Source organism: Neoarius graeffei, chromosome 14, assembly GCF_027579695.1.
Source record: "Neoarius graeffei isolate fNeoGra1 chromosome 14, fNeoGra1.pri, whole genome shotgun sequence".
Taxonomy (NCBI): Eukaryota; Metazoa; Chordata; class Actinopteri; order Siluriformes; family Ariidae; genus Neoarius; species Neoarius graeffei.
Genome location: NC_083582.1, coordinates 53,783,677 through 53,803,435, shown reverse-complemented (window position 1 = coordinate 53,803,435; position 19,759 = coordinate 53,783,677). Strand labels below are relative to the sequence as shown.

The window sequence follows — 19,759 nt, the reverse complement described above, 5'->3', positions numbered from 1 at the left end:
CTGAATGGAACACAATGAGACGGAATAACTTCAGTTTTTACTTTCAAGTCTTTAACTTCAACTGAGATTAACAACATTGGTTAGCAGTTCAGTGCTAATCAGAAATATTCCCCAAAGTTAATGTAAGCAAGCAAGAAAGAAAAGCTGGCAGCATGGGTTCTTTAACAGTGTTTGGTCCTTGGTCCGAGTTTATAAATTAATAATTAGTCTATTATTCTTTATCTACACTATATGGCCAAAGCTTTGTGGACACCTGACAAGAACACCCATATGTGCTCAGTGATCATTTCATTCCAGATTTAGTTCTCCTTTGTTCTAATAAGCTCCATTTTTCTGGGTAGGCTTTAAACGCTAGATTTGGGAGTGTGGCTGTTTGGCATTGGCACATTCTGTCACATGAGCATTAGTGAAGTCAGGTATTGATGTTGGATAAGAAGTGTACAGTCATCATTCCAAAGGTGTTCAGTGGGGTTGAGGGACTCTTACAAGCCACTCGAGTTCTTCTACTCCAACCTTGGCAAACCATGTCTTCATGGATCTTGCTTTGTGCACGGGGGCATTGTCATGCTGGAACAGGTTTGGGCCTCTTAGTTCCAGTGAAGGGAAAATCTTAAATGCTACAGCATATAAAAGACATCCTAGACAACTGTATGCTTTGCTGCAACAGTTTGGAGAAAAAAAAAAAAACAAAACACATATGGGTATGATTGTGAAGTGTCTACATACTTTTAACCATATAAGCATACATCTTCAAAAGATATTTTACACATATTTGCCTTTAAATAAGCTTTTAAATTCACTTAGCATAAGCTGATATTGATTGTAAGCTTAAAAGACTTGGAATCCTGCCAACGCAGAAAAAAAAGAACGGAAATCAATTGAGTCGTGACCTTATATAAATAACACATTACTGAATGCCACCCAAACCACACAGCAAAGGAATGGATCTGAAGTTTAAAAAAAAAAAAAAAACACACACACACCCCACATGGTTGTAATGGGTCCCTGCAGCTACTGGAATTCTGGCGTGCATGTGCGTGTACAGTATACACACACACACACACACACACGCCCCTATTAAAGGAACAGTCCACCGTACTTCCACAATGAAATATGCTCTTATCTGAATTGAGACGAGCTGCTCCGTACCTCTCCGAGCTTTGCGCGACCATCCAGTCAGTCAGACGCAGTCAGACGTGCTGTCACTCTTGTTAGCAATGTAGCTAGGCTCAGTATGGCCAATGGTATTTTTTGGGGCTGTAGTTAGATGCGACCCAACTCTTCCGCGTTTTTCCTGTTTACATAGGTTTATATGACCAGTGACATGAAACAAGTTCAGTTACACAAATTGAAACGTGGCGATTTTCTATGCTATGGAAAGTCCGCACTATAATGACAGGCGTACTAACACCTTCTGCGCGCTTCGGCAGCGCATTGATATCTGAGCTCCGTATCAATGCGCTGCCGAAGCGCGCAGAAGGTGTTAGTACGCCTGTCATTATAGTGTGGACTTTCCATAGCATAGAAAATCGCTACGTTTCAATTTGTGTAACTGAACTTGTTTCATGTCACTGGTCATATAAACCTATGTAAACAGGAAAAACGCGGAAGAGTTGGGTCGCATCTAACTACAGCCCCAAAAAATACCATTGGCCATGCTGAGCCTAGCTACATTGCTAACAGGAGTGACAGCGCGTCTGACTGACTGGGAGGTCGTGCAAAGCTCGGAGAGGTACGGAGCAGCTCGTCTCAATTCAGATAAGAGCATATTTCATTATGGAAGTACGGTGGACTGTTCCTTTAAGGCTAGTTTCAACTAACACCTTTGTTATTTAACAATGTAGAAAAACACTCAGCTTTAACTCAAATGAAAAACAGTATCATTTTCAGGATGTTAAAGGTGTTTATGGAAGCTTTGGCAGCTTCATGTCTCAAAATGTATCTGCTGCAAATAAATTTCAAAAGACTCTTAACAGAACCCCTGCATCCTTTAGGATGAATGTAGAAAATACACTGACCATGTACATATATACAAATCAGCAGTAATCAATGTGATACCACTCATTTTTCAGCATTTTAACAAATGCATGTTAAAATACACCATTTTCACTGACATTTCCAATACAGTCGAACAAATCTGGCACCCTGGCATTAATCCTTAACATATAGAGCGAACAGAAATATGTAACATGCCTATTTATGATGGTTGGTTTGATATTGAGCCCAGCCTTCTTGCAGGTTAGGTTCAATGTGGCTGAGAGATTACAGAAGAAAAAGCCAACCACTTCTTTTAGATTACAGTGCAAAAGAAAACACTGCTAAGAACGGCAGATCTCGGGAGTGAAGCGTCCTTAGAAAGCTATAGAAGTGCAGTAAATGAGGAAACCCCATCGTTGTCTAGCGGTGGATTAAGCATGCCCTTCAGTGTGGATTTTGTGCTCGAGACACTTGTTACAGTTGATGTTCATATGAGCTTGAGATGTATGAGCCATTGAAGTGTGTGTGTGGTGACATGTTCATGTACTTAACATAAGGCTAGCTGAAAAACTACTCATCTGTGTTTTGCTCGTGTGTAGTCTGTTTAATTTGGCGGGAATGGACCACAGCTCCAACCAGCAGCTGAGCCTCGAGTGCTGCATGGAGATGTGACCCTCCGAGCTCCAGCAGTGATTCCAATCCATGTACTCCTCTCTCCTCATCCCCCAGAGCCCTGCGTCGCCTTCTCAGGTCCATCCCTCCCTTCTCTCTGCTCTTCTTTTCTTCCTGAGGCTCCTCTACTTGAGGAGCCAAATTCTCCTTCAAGTCTCTACCTCCTTTTTTCAGAGGTGGAGGTGCTTGCTGCTTTTTAGCAATGACCTCATTCTGATTGTCAATCACCTGCTGCAGCTGGACCAGTTTTTCCTTCTGCTTTATCAATTTCTGCTCTTCCTCAGCTTGCTTCACGATTTCTTGATCGAGCTCATCCTTCTCTTGTTTCAACTTCTCTGCTTCCAGCCTCTCTTTCTCAAGCCTCTCTTCTTCCAGTTTTTCTTTCTCCAGCCTCTCCTTCTCCAACCTTTCCACCTCAAGTCTCTCCTTCTCCAACCTTTCCATCTCGAGCCTCTCCTTCTCCAACCTTTCCATCTCGAGCCTCTCCTTCTCCAACCTTTCCTTCTCAAGTCGTTCTTTCTCAGCTTCCAGCTGGGCTAACCTCTGTCTTACTCTCTCCTCCTCCTTGACAATATCTTCTGAATGAAGCTCTTCCAGGCCTCCTTGCCTATTTTGCTTATCTTTAGAATGGTCAGGCTGATGCTTACGTAATGGCACCCCTCGTGCCCCGAGGTCTCTCTGCGAGTCTCCATCTACATGCACTGCTACTTGCAGAGGCTGTTTCTCCTGTACAGGTTCATCTTGTGCTGGGTTGAGATTCAGATCTTTCCCTTGCTGCTTCTGAGCATCAGCTACAGGTGCTAGCTTCTCAGGTTCCTGGTGGTGGTCTGAGCTCTGTTCCGGGGCTTTCACCTTCCTGTCTCCATCTGCTGCGTCATGCTGCTGTTGCGCTATTTCACCCATGTCAGCTGCAGCATCACCTAAATGTAAGAGATGATGCTTATTGTACTGCATTCAGACATACAGTGGGGTCTAAAAGTCTGAGATCACACTGAAAATCTGGGAATTTTTCTTCTTTTAAAATTGGAAATAAACAAAAGATTTTAGAATTCTGAATATTTTAAACAAAGAGAAAAAATACTGAATATTTAATATTCAAGATTTTGCACCATTTCTAGGTCCGTATTTAAATGTGAAACCATGTGCATCATGTTAACTGCTGTACAAAAGATCAGATGTTCCTCATGCCTAATCTCTTCTACTGAAGAACGTGTTCAGACGACACACTGAGGGATTTGATCATCAAAAAAAAAAAAAAGGGGGGGAGCCTCCACTGACCTGCAGGTTTCAGTTCTTCCTCTTCGTCCTTTTTCTGATGGATCTCTTTGTGCTGTTCCTCAATGACTGCCAGGAGTTTCTCCTGTTGGTCCAGCAGCCTCTTCTGTTGTTCTTGCTGCTCTTTGATCACCTGCAGTAGCATGGCATGGTCCAGCACTCCCTCTGAGGAAAAACACAGCATAAGAGACATTCAGAGAGACATTTACACTCGCAATGATCAGCTATTAGTAACGTAGATCTGAGTAAAATTAGTCATTAGGAATTTGCCTTCATTTACAATAGTGATCTAGGGAAATTAACTTGAGGTTTATTGTTAATTGATCTCCATGCAAGCATTTATGTATTCTATTAAAAACTGATTAACTAATCGGTGTTCATTTCAGCATTTCCACCGTCAACTTTTAAAAAAAAAAAAATCAAGATCAACTGGTTTCAGAAGCAGTAGGCAAGAACACAAGAAAATTAAAATCAAGATGTTTAAGAAAGGATATAGAGGGAGGTATATATAGAAGAAAATAGTGTAGTGTTAATAAGAGGTGTCTAAGGTGCAATTGTCTAATGCAGCATGTTAGAAGTCAAAGGCTACAGAACTTCATACCTGCAACAATCTTTTTAATCACTGTAGCAGGAGTCCGTGGCACAACAGAGCAGTGGAGCAAGAGACAGAAAGAGACAGAGCAAAGAGTGCCTTAAGAGTGCCTTAATAAAAATCAAGCCAAGCAAAAGACACAGAAGTAAGATTCACGGTGCTTTTGCATGATAGTTCTCTCACGATTAAAAAAAAAAAGAAATAAATAGCTTACCGACAATTGCAAGTTAACACAATCATATAATTACAGTGGGGCAAAAAAGTATTTAGTCAGCCACCAATTGTGCAAGTTCTCCCACTTAAAAAGATGAGAGAGGCCTGTAATTTTCATCATAGGTACACTTCAACTATGAGAGACAGAATGGGGGGAAAAGAATCCAGGAAATCACATTGTAGGATTTTTAATGAATTAATTGGTAAATTCCTCGGTAAAATAAGTATTTGGCAACCTACAAACAAGCAAGATTTCTGGCTCTCACAGACCTGTAACAACTTCTTTAAGAGGCTCCTCTGTCCTCCACTCGTTACCTGGATTAATGGCACCTGTTTGAACTCGTTATCAGTATAAAAGACACCTGTCCACAACCTCAAACAGTCACACTCCAAACTCCACTATGGCCAAGACCAAAGAGCTGTCAAAGGACACCAGAAACAAAATTGTAGACCTGCACCAGGCTGGGAAGACTGAATCTGCAATAGGTAAGCTGCTTGGTGTGAAGAAATCAACTGTGGGAGCAATTGTTAGAAAATGGAAGACATACAAGACCACTGATGATCTCCCTCGATCTGGGGCTCCACACAAGCTCTCACCCCGTGGGGTCAGAATGATCACAAGAATGGTGAGCAAAAATCCCAGAACCACACGGGGGGACCTAGTGAATGACCTGCAGAGAGCTGGGACCAAAGTAACAAAGGCTACCATCAGTAACACACTATGCCGCCAGGGATTCAAATCCTGCAGTGCCAGACGTGTCCCCTTGCTTAAGCCAGTACATGTCCAGGCCCATCTGAAGTTTGCTAGAGAGCATTTGGATGATCCAGAAGAGGACTGGGAGAATGTCATATGGTCAGATGAAACCAAAATAGAACTTTTTGGTAAAAACTCAACTTGTCGTGTTTGGAGGAGAAAGAATGCTGAGTTGCATCCAAAGAACACCATACCTACTGTGAAGCATGGGGGTGGAAACATCATGCTTTGGGGCTGTTTTTCTGCAAAGGGACCAGGACAACTGATCCGTGTAAAGGAAAGAATGAATGGGGCCATGTATCGTGAGATTTTGAGTGAAAACCTCCTTCCATCAGCAAGGGCATTGAAGATGAAACGTGGCTGGGTCTTTCAACATGACAATGATCCCAAACACACCGCCCGGGCAACGAAGGAGTGGCTTCATAAGAAGCATTTCAAGGTCCTGGAGTGGCCTAGCCAGTCTCCAGATCTCAACCCCATAGAAAATCTTTGGAGGGAGTTGAAAGTCCATGTTGCCCAGCAACAGCCCCAAAACATCACTGCTCTAGAGGAGATCTGCATGGAGGAATGGGCCAAAATACCAGCAACAGTGTGTGAAAACCTTGTGAAGACTTACAGAAAACGTTTGACCTCTGTCATTGCCAACAAAGGGTATATAACAAAGTATTGAGATTAACTTTTGTTATTGACCAAATACTTATTTTCCACCATAATTTGCAAATAAATTCTTTAAAAATCAGACAGACAATGTGATTTTCTGGATTTTTTTTTTTTCTCATTCTGTCTCTCATAGTTGAAGTGTACCTATGATAATTACAGGCCTCTCATCTTTTTAAGTGGGAGAACTTGCACAATTGGCGACTGACTAAATACTTTTTTGCCCCACTGTAAATACCAATAAAATGCATATATGGATATCGTCAAAGTCTTACACATGCAGCTTTACACAGTAACCTGTTATTAGCTCCAAACTCTTGGAAATAATCTGTGATAGTCCAAAGTAAAGGACAGCGAGAAGGACAATGCAAGTTCCTCTTATTCCACTCGTTACGAAACACAAAATTCTCTTTCTACAAAACCTGGTAACAGTTTTTTTTTTTTTGGTGCAAGGTCAGCTACATCTGACTGCTCAAATGGAAGAAACTTGCTTACCTTCCATTTTGTCTCCATCTCCTTCCTTGGTGTCCTTCCCATCCTGTTTTTTCTCTTCTTTATGCTCTTGACTGACATCATGCACCTCAGGCAAATGGGCCAATGGGTCAGGATCTGTACAGTGGATCAGTCAGTTTATTAAACCCCCTTTATACCAAGGGGTTTAATAAACATGTTAAAAATCCCTGGTAGTATAAACCATTTCACACCAATTAACATTCACATGTTAATGTCTCACAGATGCTTGGTACAAATGGGCACCAACATTACTTAATACTATGGTTATGAATCACTTTCAGATCAGATGATACACATTTTGATAAATAGTATACAACATGGGGGGGGGAACAGAGAGAGAGAGAGAGATACAGTTAAACAAGTAAAAATGATGCACTTCTATTCAGCACTGATCTGACTGAATTTAATTCAAGCCTGATCTATTATGATTCAGTTCAGTATAATTTAAGCGGTCCACCATAGGAAAGTCTTCAGGAGAGAGGGCTTTGTGCTTTCTGGTTTCTTGGTACCTTGACAAGCTGTGCTTTTGTCTCTTATTAACTTCAATAGGAGAGGAAACAAGAAGACGGAGTCATCTATATCCCCCGCCCTATATACCAACTTTATACCAAGTTTCAAGATATTATGTGTCACATTTTTCAAGTTCTGCTGCAGGAAACCAACCCTACCCTCTTTACACTGACCTCAGCAACCCATGGCATAAGCCCACCGGACCTTTGGTCCAGGTGAGCTAAAAATTAAAATTTCTCATTTCTTAGTATCAAAAGGCACAGATACATTACTTAATCAACATATATACCAACTTTCAAGACCGTACCACTCATAGTTTTCAGGTTCTGCTCCGGAAACAAAGCCTACCCCCAAGACTAACCTGAGATACTAAGTCTGAAATTGTTTCCATGGAAACATGAAAAATTAAAATTTCTCAATTTTCTTAGTATGAAAAGCCACATCACCTTGTTAACATGTATACCAAGTTTCAAATCCGTATCATGAATAGTTTTGGATATATGCTCCGGAAACGAACATTGCTCTTAGAAACCAAGTCAAAATCTATTTTTTTTTAATGTAAAAAATTAGAAAAATAATTTTCAACCTTTCAACCTTCAACATCTACATCACCTTGTTAACATAACACCAATTTTTAAATCCGTATCATGAATAGTTTTGGATATATGCTCCGGAAACGAACATTGCTCTTAGAAACTAAGTCAAAATCTATTTTTTTTAATGTAAAAAATTTGAAAAATAATTTCTAAAAAATCCAAAAATAACAAAAGGCAACAGTTCACATGTTGCTTGATATGTCTACAAAGTTTTAAAGATATGGCCCAGAAACGAAAACGTGACTAGACGGATGGACGGAACCTGTTTCTATGTCCTCCGCCAAACTTTGTTTGGGCAGGGGATAAAAAGAAAGGCAGCTACTATAACCTAAGTGAAAGAGGAATTAACTTGTATTGTGGGAATTTTTTGTGTTGCAAATTTTGCATATAGCATACTTGTCAAACCCCAGAGAATGAAAAGTAAGTGGTAGATCAGATTCCATGAAATTTTCGGGGGGGGTAGTAAAATGGTGCATTCTCCTGCATTCTGAGTGTAATATTTGAAGAAAACTGATCGGGGAAATTGGACTGACATACTTCACAAAATGCACGCTTCTCACTTTGCCTCAATGCTTCGATGCTAGATGATCTGACAACCAAGTCGCCTTGAACTTCTTGTCATAGCGAATCTTTTTTTTCCTTCTGAGTTTTCACTGTTCACGATCACTAGAGCGTGTTTGGTTTTTACAAATACTGACACAATTTGTTGTATCATGTGAGCTCACTGCCAACTGACTACAGCCATAACGAGAACCAATAAAATGGCGCGATAGAGCGATACAATTTAGATTCAACATCATTATCGCGCCATTCCATTGGCTCTCCGCTTCACTTAAAGACTATTTGATGCTACATACTTGTATACCCTGTGCCAAAAACAGTTGACGCGAGGTCAGAAGAGCAAATCCAACAGCGTTCCCTGATTATTTTGTAATGCAGTAGTTTTTAGAACTAAAAGCGGTAGATGGTATTCACCTGTCCAAAGCGGTAGACTACTGTGTGAATCGGTAGAATTGGCAAGTATGATATAGCAGAGCTTTGGTCAAGATTTCCTGCTGATCATTTGTACTGATTTCCAACGGCAATATTAGGATTTAGCCATTTCCCCTTTTTGATCTGAACTTGATCTTAGCTTGTAAATCAATGTAGCTGTACTATAGTGTGCGTGAAAGAAATTTTCCAATTCATATTTATTTTTCTTCACGCCGCTACTTAATATTCTCAGCTGTTGCTTATAAGGTACTCACGTTTCACAGACTCAGGTCCAGCTGCTTTTTTATCACTTTCCTCTGATTTCTTATCCGCAGGCACTCTGTTCTCAGCTTCCAGGTTCTTCACTAAAGATGGCTGTTCCACAGCCTTACGCACCACCACCACCTCTGGCTTCTTCTGTTCTTCCACCTTTTCATGAATCTCATTGGCCATATCCTGGGCCAAATGGACCTTCGCAACATCCTGCTTTTTAAGCACCGCCTCGTTCTTCAATTTATCTTGAGTCACTTCCTGTTGCTGGCCTGCCCCTTGTTCTGCCAACTCCTCCTCTTCATTTCTGGCACCTTGGTTCTTTTCTTCATCGAGCTCCTGCTGGTTCTTGCGCTTCTCTATCTGAACTTCATCATGAGGGATGGGTGGCTCGTGGCGGTGAGCCTCTCCATCAGGCACTGCAACGTCTCAGAGGGAAATGGGATATGTTCACAAAGACAGATATGGTGCTTTAAGGACCATTGCACACAACATGCATCAATACTGACAGAATTATGTGAATATTTTCAATTTGCTACACCATGGCAAAATGTACACCAAGTAAACAATTGTTGCGCATCATTTTTCAGATCAAATCAATTGAACTGTTTGAGCTACTTAAAAACAGATCTGAATGGCATTAGTTTAAAACATTGGGGGGGGGGGGGGGGGGGAGACCTCAAATAATGACATGAATCACTTGACAATCCAAATGTGTTTTAAATCTATTGCTATTAAGATCATGTTCTTGCCTAGTGTAGAGTTTAAGCTCATAAATGAGTAGAGACTCAAGTGAGTCGAACAACCTCGATTCTCTTACGCGTACAATGAAACAATTGCAAACTTTAGAACCACACTCTAAAGGAATTGTGATTAAATTATTATACCTTCTGTTTACCATGATTATAAAACTAAGGCGGTACTAAGGGTGTATGACAAAACAGACCTGCAAGCTGGCACTTTTTTTTTTTAAATAATTTACCTGCTCCAGGACGGTCCAGCTGAACCTCCTCATCCTTCTTCCTCTCAGGCACTTCCATGGGCACTTTAATCTGTGGTGGCTCAGCTGGCTCCTTCACCTCCTCTACAGGCAGGATCTGCTCCACAGCCGGCTTAGGTTTATCCGGCTTTCCTGCTGCCATGGGAGCCGCTGGGGTTTCTTCAGCTGGAAAGAGACAGAACACTTAGTACAACAGCTCCAAAAAACCTGTCGCTTACAGGATTGACATCTGACTTGAATAATAAATGTCAGTGCTTTCAAAATTACATCACATGCTCATGATTTCAGTGGATTGCAATGCCTTTTAAATAGATACAAGAATCGCAAGTCACCCCATCTTTACAAATTTTACAATGAATTCACAATCCACCTGAGAGAAACAAAGGCTTTGATCAGCAGGGGGCAGCAGAGTCTGTGTGACCACAGAAAAGAGATTCTGAAACTGGAATTCTACTTGAGATAAGCAATGGATAGAGGGATAGTACTTTCCATATAACCTTGCCATTTGTCCGAAGGTAAAAATAAATAAATAAATAAATAAATAAGCCTTTGAATATTTACACTGTTCACTTCTTTTATCCTGTGGCTATGATTTTCTTCACAGCACCAGGCCAGGTATTTTAAGATCCATTTTAGGTTCTGTTGCCATTTTATATAATCCATTGCAACTAAAAATGAATTAAATGAAAAAAAAAAAAAAACACTGTAGGAAGTAGACCTAAAGGTTTACATAGTAAAATGAATGGACATTAATTGATCCACTATTTACATTTTATTAAATGACTAACCTGCGTTTTATTTATCAGATAAGCTACTATGAAGAAATCCTGGAATCTCAAAAGGTGTCTAGTTTCCTCATCATGGCCTCCAGGGAAATAACACAGCAGGGAGGAGTGAGCAAGAACAAGAGCAATAAAAAATGTGAAATGCAAAGCATGGAATTTTGGTGTTCTGTGTCTGCAGACACACTCTTTCACATGTCTTCATGATTTTTCTACTCACTCCCCCATTCACACTCACTCACTCACGGCCCGAGTCCTGCGTTTCCGCACAGCTGCCCTCACCAGCATGCCGTAAACAGGAAACAGGTGTGGAAGTGGGTGTCCACTCAGTGATAAATGCCAGTGTCAGTCAGAGGGGGGAGGGAGGATGTATGGTGAGCGAAGAGGGAGGGAGCAGGAGAGCAGCAGATAGAAAGCGAGAGGAAAGAAAAAGAGTGTAGGGACATAAAGCTGTCTGAACTGCCCTTGTGCGTTTTTTTTTTTTTATAACCCTCGTCCCTTTTTACAGTAGGGGGAATTTGAGTCCCTCCATCATTTCCTTTGCCCTATTCTGTATTTGGATGCCCTCCCATCCCTCTCTCCCTCGGCTGGAGTTTGAACAGGAAACCGCCAGCGGCTGTCTCGCTACTGCTCTGGGACAGAGCGCGTTTAAGTTTGAAGGGCATCATTTAGGTCACAGCAGCACAGAAAAGGCCTAATTTGGGAGTTTGTCCTGCCCACTCTACACCAGCCTTTTCTCTTTATGATCCGTTTCTCACTCTCCATTTCCTCCTTTTTCAATCTGCATTTGTCCCATTGGTCTCCTTCCTTTCACGCTTTCATTTTCTCTCTCCACATCATTGACTTACCATGATGTTTGGGCAGCTCTGGCACAGCAACAACAGGAGGTTTGTCATTAGTTTTAGGGATGATAGCAGGAGGCTGTACTTGATCTGGCTCATTGGATATGGACAGAGTGGTGAAGGTGCTCAAGAGTAGAATCCCAAGCCCAACCCACAGAACCAGCTAGACAGAAAGAGAGAGAAACAGAGAATTTTTTTTTTCCTTTGACAAATCCACCCAAGTTCTTCCTTTCCCTTTGACTTATTTATTTGTAGCATTAGTAGCATTTCAAGCTAAGCATATATCTATTAGTGAAGGCTTTACTAAACATGGTATTTCAGAGGCATAAGTTGCTTCAGGCCACTTGGCTTAGAAAAAAAGGGGCACTATCCTGGCGGGGGGCATTACTCTCTCATGCCAACCCAAACACCTGCTGTGGCCATTATGGACAAGGGGAAAAAAAAAACCAAAACAAAACAAAAAAAAAACCACAATTACAAATTATCTTTTGTGCATTCCCCTAAATTAGGACAAAACCCTTTTGGACAGACTCTACAGGCTGGCAGACTCACTGGGCAACCATGGTGATAAAGAGATCACACAGCAGCCTGTGACCACCAGCACTGGGCACAATATGTCACACCTGCATGGCAATACTGATTAAAAATAAATACCATTGTGCCGCCTGCTCTGAACAACCTAAAATCCACAGTCGACATCTGTACATTCCTCTATCTTAACAGCAATCTATAATCTCATAAGTGTGTGTATATGCGCACACACAGTCGCCATGTAAATGAATCACTCAGACCTGAGCACTCCTCATTCCCCAATTCAATAGGTTTCATGCAAAGACATCAGATATTCTCATTTTATATTCTGTTCCTAGCTCAATGTGCCCAATTCAGCAGTATGCAAGATGCGCATAAACGTGCTACGTGTGCAGTACCTGAGCAGTGAGGCCATTCTTCATGATCTTCCTGTATATGAGAGCAGGGCAAATGAAGCAGATCAGGCTACCCATAGTGGCTCCAGTCAGACCTAGGATAGTCTCCACTGCAATACAAACATGCACGTGCGCGCACACACACACACACAGATTAATCATTCATCATAACACACTCATATTAGTAACACAGACAAATAAATAAAACTTTTTAAAATTTTAATAAAAAACACATTCAACACGAGTATGGAAAGAATGTTGAATCTAATCTCCTGAATCACTGTTGCTACCTTTTCACCATGGTGCCCCCCCACATAGCCAGACTGGGAAAAAGGCCCATAAAACATCTTTCATCCTACGAGCAGCCATACTGTTTGACTCAAATTTATGCCCTACGGTCTCTGTTTCCCTAAAGCTGGATTTGTGGCTACAATGACACTGACGGGCAGTGGAGCCATCACAGTGGACAAAGCTATGCTTCCTTTTCAATCCCATCTGAGTATCTCACTCTCTTCCACTCTATTAGCCTAATTGGGTCCACAGAGCCAAGCAGAACCCATGTCAACAACAGCGCCAACGTATGAATAAAACATAGATCCTCTCCCTAAAATCGCGCGTCTTTGTTATCCTGCTTTGCTATTAATGAATGAATGCTGCAGAGTGGGAAGGGTTGGTGTGAAGGAGCATCTGTTACCATTTTCTAGAATGGACTGAAGTGCAGTGTGAGGTCAGTAGAAGTGACTGTGCCATTAAGGCCAAGCTGACTAAACTTGAGCTGTGGGGATTGAAACAAAACAAAGATATGTACACACACACACAGATAAACAGACGACATTCATGCATCCAGACACTAACCATTCGGGATGAGGATACCTCCCAGCATAGTGCCGAAGACAATGCACAGAGTAATGCACTTGAAGCGAAGGGGCGGCATGTACCCACCGGCAGCAAAAGTGCCATCCTTCTGCTGAAAAACACCAACAAAAGACAAACACGTGCAGTGACAGTTCAACAGGCAGTTACATAAGAAAGGCCGTTTTAGCGTTTATGTTCCTAAAGGACCTGCATAAAATTAAGTTTTCTCAATGGGACAATACCCTTCAGTGTGTTTGCATGACCGAGTCTGCCTCTCCGTGCTGGCATCCGAGTCGATTCAGCACAGCAGCAGTTACACAGTGAGCCAATGTCTCAGCAGCTTTATGGAGCAGCTCTCTCATTCTCTTCATCAATCATACACTTTTATTTCCCTCCTGAATCTGTCTACTCTGTAGCTGCTGCCTAACTCCTTATATCATGGCTCCTACTGCCACTAAGGTCTGAGATGACTCTGGGCAGGAATAGGACCCTGAGTTTGATGGGATCCACCAGGAAGGCACAGACCAGGACGATAAACAAAACAAGTGGGTTTGTGAAATATGCAAGAGTTTAGTAGGAATTTGGATATGGATCCTGTTTCCCAAAGCTATTGTGGTGCAAGATGGTATAGTTAAAGCACAGTTATGGTATGGTCCAGTCTTACCTGCTGCTCAAACAGCATGGTGTTGATGGCCTGCCTGCAGGGCAGGATCATCATGGGGAAGCCCACGGCCACGGACATCATGAAGCCCACCCGGATCATCTCCGTCACAAGGTTAGAGGGAAAATTCATCAGCACATTCCCAGCTATGGTGTCTGTGAAACTTACATAGCCAAAGAACCCCACCTGTAGGAAAGGAAGCAAAAGCAAGAATAAAAACAAGGAGGTTAGATAATGCTGGACAAAATGGGCTACAGACATCTAATTGTGTAATACACTTGTATTCATCCCAATATTAAAATTCTTTTTCAGCTACAGACTGTGGTAATGTCACTCTGATGAGTTTATAACTACTCCAGAAGGTGCAATGGTAGTGTTTATTTGGGGGGGAAAATAATAATAATAATAAAAAACAATAGTGCAGATCTATGCAAGAAACATTTTTACAAAGGTCTTTTGATCCCATTGGCCCCTGCACGTCGATAGTAAACAGAAAAAGCAACAGAACCCCCTTCTCAAATCGGCCTTGATCTATCCACAGAGGTAAATAGAGGGGTCCTCCAGGAACAACACCAGCCAAAAGTCCTTGAGCACACCACAAATCTCCTGCACTACTCTGTACACAGCCCCTCCTGCCCTGCATTTGTTCAGGGTAAGAAAGCAAGGGCTTATGAAATACAAAAGTGGAAATACAGGAGCAGCTGAAAAACACATGAAAGCGCTATTATCTCTCAAGGTAACATTTATTTGCTGCTGTATGAGAAATTGAAGGGGAGAAAAAACTGACATGGTCTTAAATAGCATTCCACCTGAAAATATTTATGGAGGACTAAAAGAGGGTGGCGTTGGAGACTGATGAAGTGGGCTAATGTTTATGTGGTGGAAGAAAAGTGCCATTCAGACTGTTTCTGTCATTCGCACTCTACCAATTTCTTTCTGTTTAAACTGAAAGAGTAGGAGTGTGCTGCCACACTGAGACAGAAGACAGTAATCACCTGAGGCACGAGATGGAAACTACAGCAGGCGAGAGGTGAACAGACGCCTGATCTCTCTGGAGGACAAAGGAGGTCTTCAGTTCCACCATGAACGCAATGGCCACTTAATTAGAATTGATCGGCCAAATGTGTTGATTTAAAGCTGAATGCCATGGAAATAAGTAGTAACATTTTTGATGGGGAATACTTAAAAGATGTAAACAGTTTATAAATTTAAGTGACATATTGAAAATGATTTGATTCAATAATTCGGAGTTTCCGACTTCAATTACGGGGGGGGGGGGGGGGGGGGGGCTTTCTTTACCATTATGAAAGATATCAACTGAAAGATGTTCTATTGCTTAGGGGGGAAAGAAAGAAAAGAGGAAAAGAAAAAAAAACAGCCTTGAAAATAAGCATTTCAGTAACAAAATTATTTTGACCAAACCATTAGGAAGAGGCTTAAATACATTTTAGCAATAAAGCAATGAATGAATTTACAGGAGCCTTAAGCTCATACAGATATTATATCCAAATTAGACAAGAGCCTCCGGATAAAAACCAAATTCTACAGATAACCTTAAAATTTGGAAGAAAGGAGTAGCATAGCAATTTCACATTAAGATTCAGATCTGGAATTCACAGTGGAAATGCACTAATTTCATGTATGGAGAGAGCTCAGTGGGATAAATGTTGCTCATTTTTTATTACTCCCCAGTAGAAAGCTTGCTTCACTGGGAAAAGAACAGATGCTCGAGACGGTGTGGGAAACAGGAAGCTCACTACTAGTGAATATCCTGGGAATGTCCAATAAGACGACTCTTGTGGGTAAAGGTACACAACACATTGGGGAATATTTAACATTAGACTGCCCTTTTAGTTTGAAGAATTGTTCTTGTTATTTATGGCGCGTTCTTTTAATTGCATGCTTAAAAAAAAATAAAAAATCTAACAAGGCAGTGGCTACTTCCCCATTCTCCCACAGTACATCACTGCATTAAGCATATTTAATGAAATATGTAAGGCGAGTATTGATACAAGCACAGCCTAAATGAGCATTTATTTCCAGCCTGTGCTAGTGTTTCAGTCTGTGTCTGCTATACAAAGAAATAGGAATAAGACAAGTGTGTAAGCTTAATCGTTTTAATCTATTCCCTGGTGTAGTAAAGAGGAAATGGGGAAAACATGTCCCTCTATCACAGCTCTACACCACTGCGGTCACCAGAAAATGTCCCGTTTGCAAGCCATCACTGACGCGCGCGCACACACTTACTGTGATGTAAAAGGTGGTAACAACGTTGAGAGAAGCAGTGAAGATGGTGCTCATTCTCTTGACCGAGGGCTCATCCAGGCTATCGTAGGTAGGCAGCACCTGCCTGTGGAAAAGAGCAGCTTTTTTTTTTTTAACTGTACACTTCAAGCCCCTTACACACCCCCACAAACACCACTAAAGCTACAGCCCTCTTACCATATGTACTTATGCACTTTAATGTGAAATTAATGTGAAAGCACTATAATTACTGTAGTACTGGTAGTCACAAATTCTGTTTCACATACTTCAAATAAAACAACACGCACTACTGTGGAATGCATTAGGAGGAGATGTTAGCTCATGTAGTAGGGTGACAGCAAAGAAGCGCAAGAAAAGAAAAGCATGAACCCGAGAGAAAAGCTCAATATTTGTTTCACATGAACTGAAGATAAAACCTATAAAAAGAAGAAAAATAACAGGGAAAGACAAATAATGGGATGGGCAAAAGATGAAGAGCTGGCCATCTCTGGGAAGCAAAAGAGGAAGAAAATCACAAAAAGAAGGAAAAAACCATGTGTCATCAAGACAACTAATAAAACTAGAGACCGACGAAACATTAAATGGAGAATTTACAATGGCTATATATTAGGGACTAAAGTGCGAGTCAGATTTTTAGAATGTTATAAAGTTTCTTGCCAGGTTGGGGCTCTTGTTTGGGTCCTTTTTCTCTCATCCATTCACTGTGCGCTCTCTCTCTCTCTCTCTCTCTCTCTTTCTTCCCCTCTTTCTCTTTCTGACACAGTCTGAGCACATTCTCCATTTTATTGGAATATACAGCACTGTGTTATGTGCTCTTTACCCAAAGTCTGGTCTGGTGCCAGAGGCCAGCCAATCTCATAGCTGGAACCCGTTCACAATAAAACCCAGGGACGGGAGGAGACGGGAGAGAAAATCGCTTCCACTGAGTAGTACCGACAATCAATTGTGTTTACAGCCTTCCTACAAGCACAGCATTGAGCCTCCTATTATCAGATACACTGCGAATGAACTAGTAAACCCTCACTTTCCCAAAGTCCATGGGGAAGGGTGCATTTCAGCAATTACATCATAGTGCTAAACTAAAATTGTTGACACTAATTATTTTGTGATTTGACTAAAAGGATCGCACCTACTAAAAACTGTTACTCAAGTGTGTATAGGACATAAGTATTTCATGACAGAAATAACATTAGCGTTTATACATTATGCATCAGCACCTTACAGCACTAAAACTGGGACTAAACCAATGCTAATTTTTTTTGCAAGGCAGTAAATCTGACAGCTACACAATCCACTACCTTCCAGATCCACGAAGAAAGTTGCTTCCCCCACTAGAAAATAAGGTGTTAAGTTGTATTTGAGCTTTTATGGGAGATACTGGCCATATTATTGTGAAACAAAACCGATGAGAAATATCCAAAGGGGTGCTGAAAGGGCTGTTTTGTGGTCAGACTGAGATTGAGAGTCAAACACAAGGGAGGCTCGCCTTTGCCCTAATGATTGGCGCAAGTGGCATCATGTGTCACACTTTCTGACCACTGTCTAAAGAGCCTGAGCCAAGCATCACTCATCACCCTAAGAGTTGTGTGCGCACACGTCTGTGTAGAGAAGCTAAGGTCAGTCAGTCACTAGGGCTGCATTACTACATCACTGTACTCGTTAAACTGTAACCCACTACTTATACTTTCTTCACTCTATCACCATCTGAGACACACACACCATCCTGAAACTCTGACACACCTCTCACACACACTTATGTTGACAGAAGAAAGCAGGCTGTGAAAGAACACGCAAATGGAGGATGGGAGCGAAGGGGTGCTGAATGAATCGAGAGGGAACGCACAGTTCTCTCTTTCAAAAACACTGACTCAGAGAAACATGGACTGAAGTTACCAAAGTCTCCTCTACAAACACATTAACATGTATACAAAAGACGAGAACAATAGCTTAGCTTGGAGGTATACAGAAGGTCTTACTGTCAAACACTTTACACGGATTTTTGGTGTGCCTTCTACTCACCCCACACTGGTAAAATAAGGAGCCTTCGGCAGGAACAGAATTCCTGATTGGAGTAAAACGATTGCACGCTACGTCACACTGGTCTGCACATCACTGTGCAACAGTCTTCACGTTCAATCGAATTTATTAGATTGTTCATTTGTGTATCCATTTGTTCCACGCTATTATGTCAGTTATCAAACCTAAAGACAATAAAGCAATCGAGTCTCCTATAAATGGAACATGTGACTATAGAAATGATTAATCTGCTCCTTACATTTGTAAAGAATTCATGGAGAAGTCCCATTTCAGCTTGCAGTCTTCTTCAGTGAACTTGCATGGGAATTAAACCAAACAAAGCAGTGCGTTATGGGTATTTTTTGGCTGTTAAGGTACTTTGCTGATACACTACCTATTATGAGGCATTATGGGATTAAGAGAGTGTACACTAGATGTTCTCCATTACCTTTTCATGCCACCGCAAAACGGCAGGGTCCAAAGATAGTGCACTGTCAGGGGTGAACAAATCACTAGCCCTGGCACCTGGGACATGCAGAATTCATGTCCGGGTTATTAGTTCTTTACTTGTAGTTGCCTGGCAGACAAGTAGTTCAATAACAGGAAAAGACCTACTCCTTATTATACAGCAATGACTATGACAAAACAAATGTTTATTCAATACGCAGGCTATATTTAAACGTATGCTTCACTGTGATTTGTTCTCAATCACTGTCTGTTGCACTACACACATTTGGTTGGAGGGAAAACAATTGAGACTAAGTGCATTCATTAGCATGCACGGATGATAGGCAACCTTCTCAGAATCAAACATGCGGGTATGTGAAAATACTGCTTAAAGTGCTGATGACACGAACATGACTCTATGCAATTTCTTAAATAAACTATACAACATGGCAAACATGTTAGATTTCTGTTATAATTACGTGAAAAGAAGCTGTTACGCAAATATCCAACTTTTAATTGCACAGTGCAAGAAAACTGGGTCTGTGGCTCGCGGCCATGTTGTGACGTCAGCGGGAGAACACGCTGCGGTTCACTGGCTGTTCTACTCTGGTTCTACTCAATGGAAATGGCGCATGAAAACGCCGGTGAACTCTCTAGTGCTAGTTCTTCCTCTTCTGGGAGTCTAGAATTGTGTTGATCTCTTCTGAATAGAATCTATGATAGCCTACCCTCTTTACCCTTTGCCTCTCGTTGCTAGGCGGCAGTTACATGAAAGCCGCAAGCTTTCATAAGCAAATACATGACTGATATCACGCCGACTTTATGATTACATTTATGATTATCATGTAGAATCTATAGCTCTACGTACCTTTATCTTATGTCGTTTCACAACACATGTTCTGACAGGAGGACTGTCTTTGGATCCGGCATAGCTACTAGTAGACCCCCTCCGGAATACTGGCAG

General features: G+C 41.5%; 1 protein-coding gene across 4 annotated transcripts in view; it reads right to left on the bottom strand.

The window, feature by feature from the left end:
• Positions 1–1,768: 1,768 nt before the first annotated feature.
• slc38a10 (solute carrier family 38 member 10) overlaps positions 1,769–19,759 on the bottom strand; it is a 35,364-nt gene continuing 17,373 nt past the window's right edge. For 2 of the 4 annotated variants that reach the window (XM_060940003.1, XM_060940002.1), the window contains exons 8-17: positions 16,315–16,417; positions 14,071–14,253; positions 13,407–13,518; positions 12,555–12,661; positions 11,632–11,788; positions 9,984–10,166; positions 9,007–9,429; positions 6,636–6,749; positions 3,928–4,089; positions 1,769–3,569 (exon numbers count right to left, since the gene is read on the bottom strand). In XM_060940003.1, coding sequence (XP_060795986.1) covers positions 2,548–3,569; positions 3,928–4,089; positions 6,636–6,749; positions 9,007–9,429; positions 9,984–10,166; positions 11,632–11,788; positions 12,555–12,661; positions 13,407–13,518; positions 14,071–14,253; positions 16,315–16,417 — 2,566 coding nt within the window. In that variant the 3' untranslated portion in view covers positions 1,769–2,547. The remainder of the gene's footprint in view (positions 3,570–3,927; positions 4,090–6,635; positions 6,750–9,006; positions 9,430–9,983; positions 10,167–11,631; positions 11,789–12,554; positions 12,662–13,406; positions 13,519–14,070; positions 14,254–16,314; positions 16,418–19,759) is intronic. The other 2 variants (XM_060940005.1, XM_060940004.1) reach the window with 2 other exon arrangements.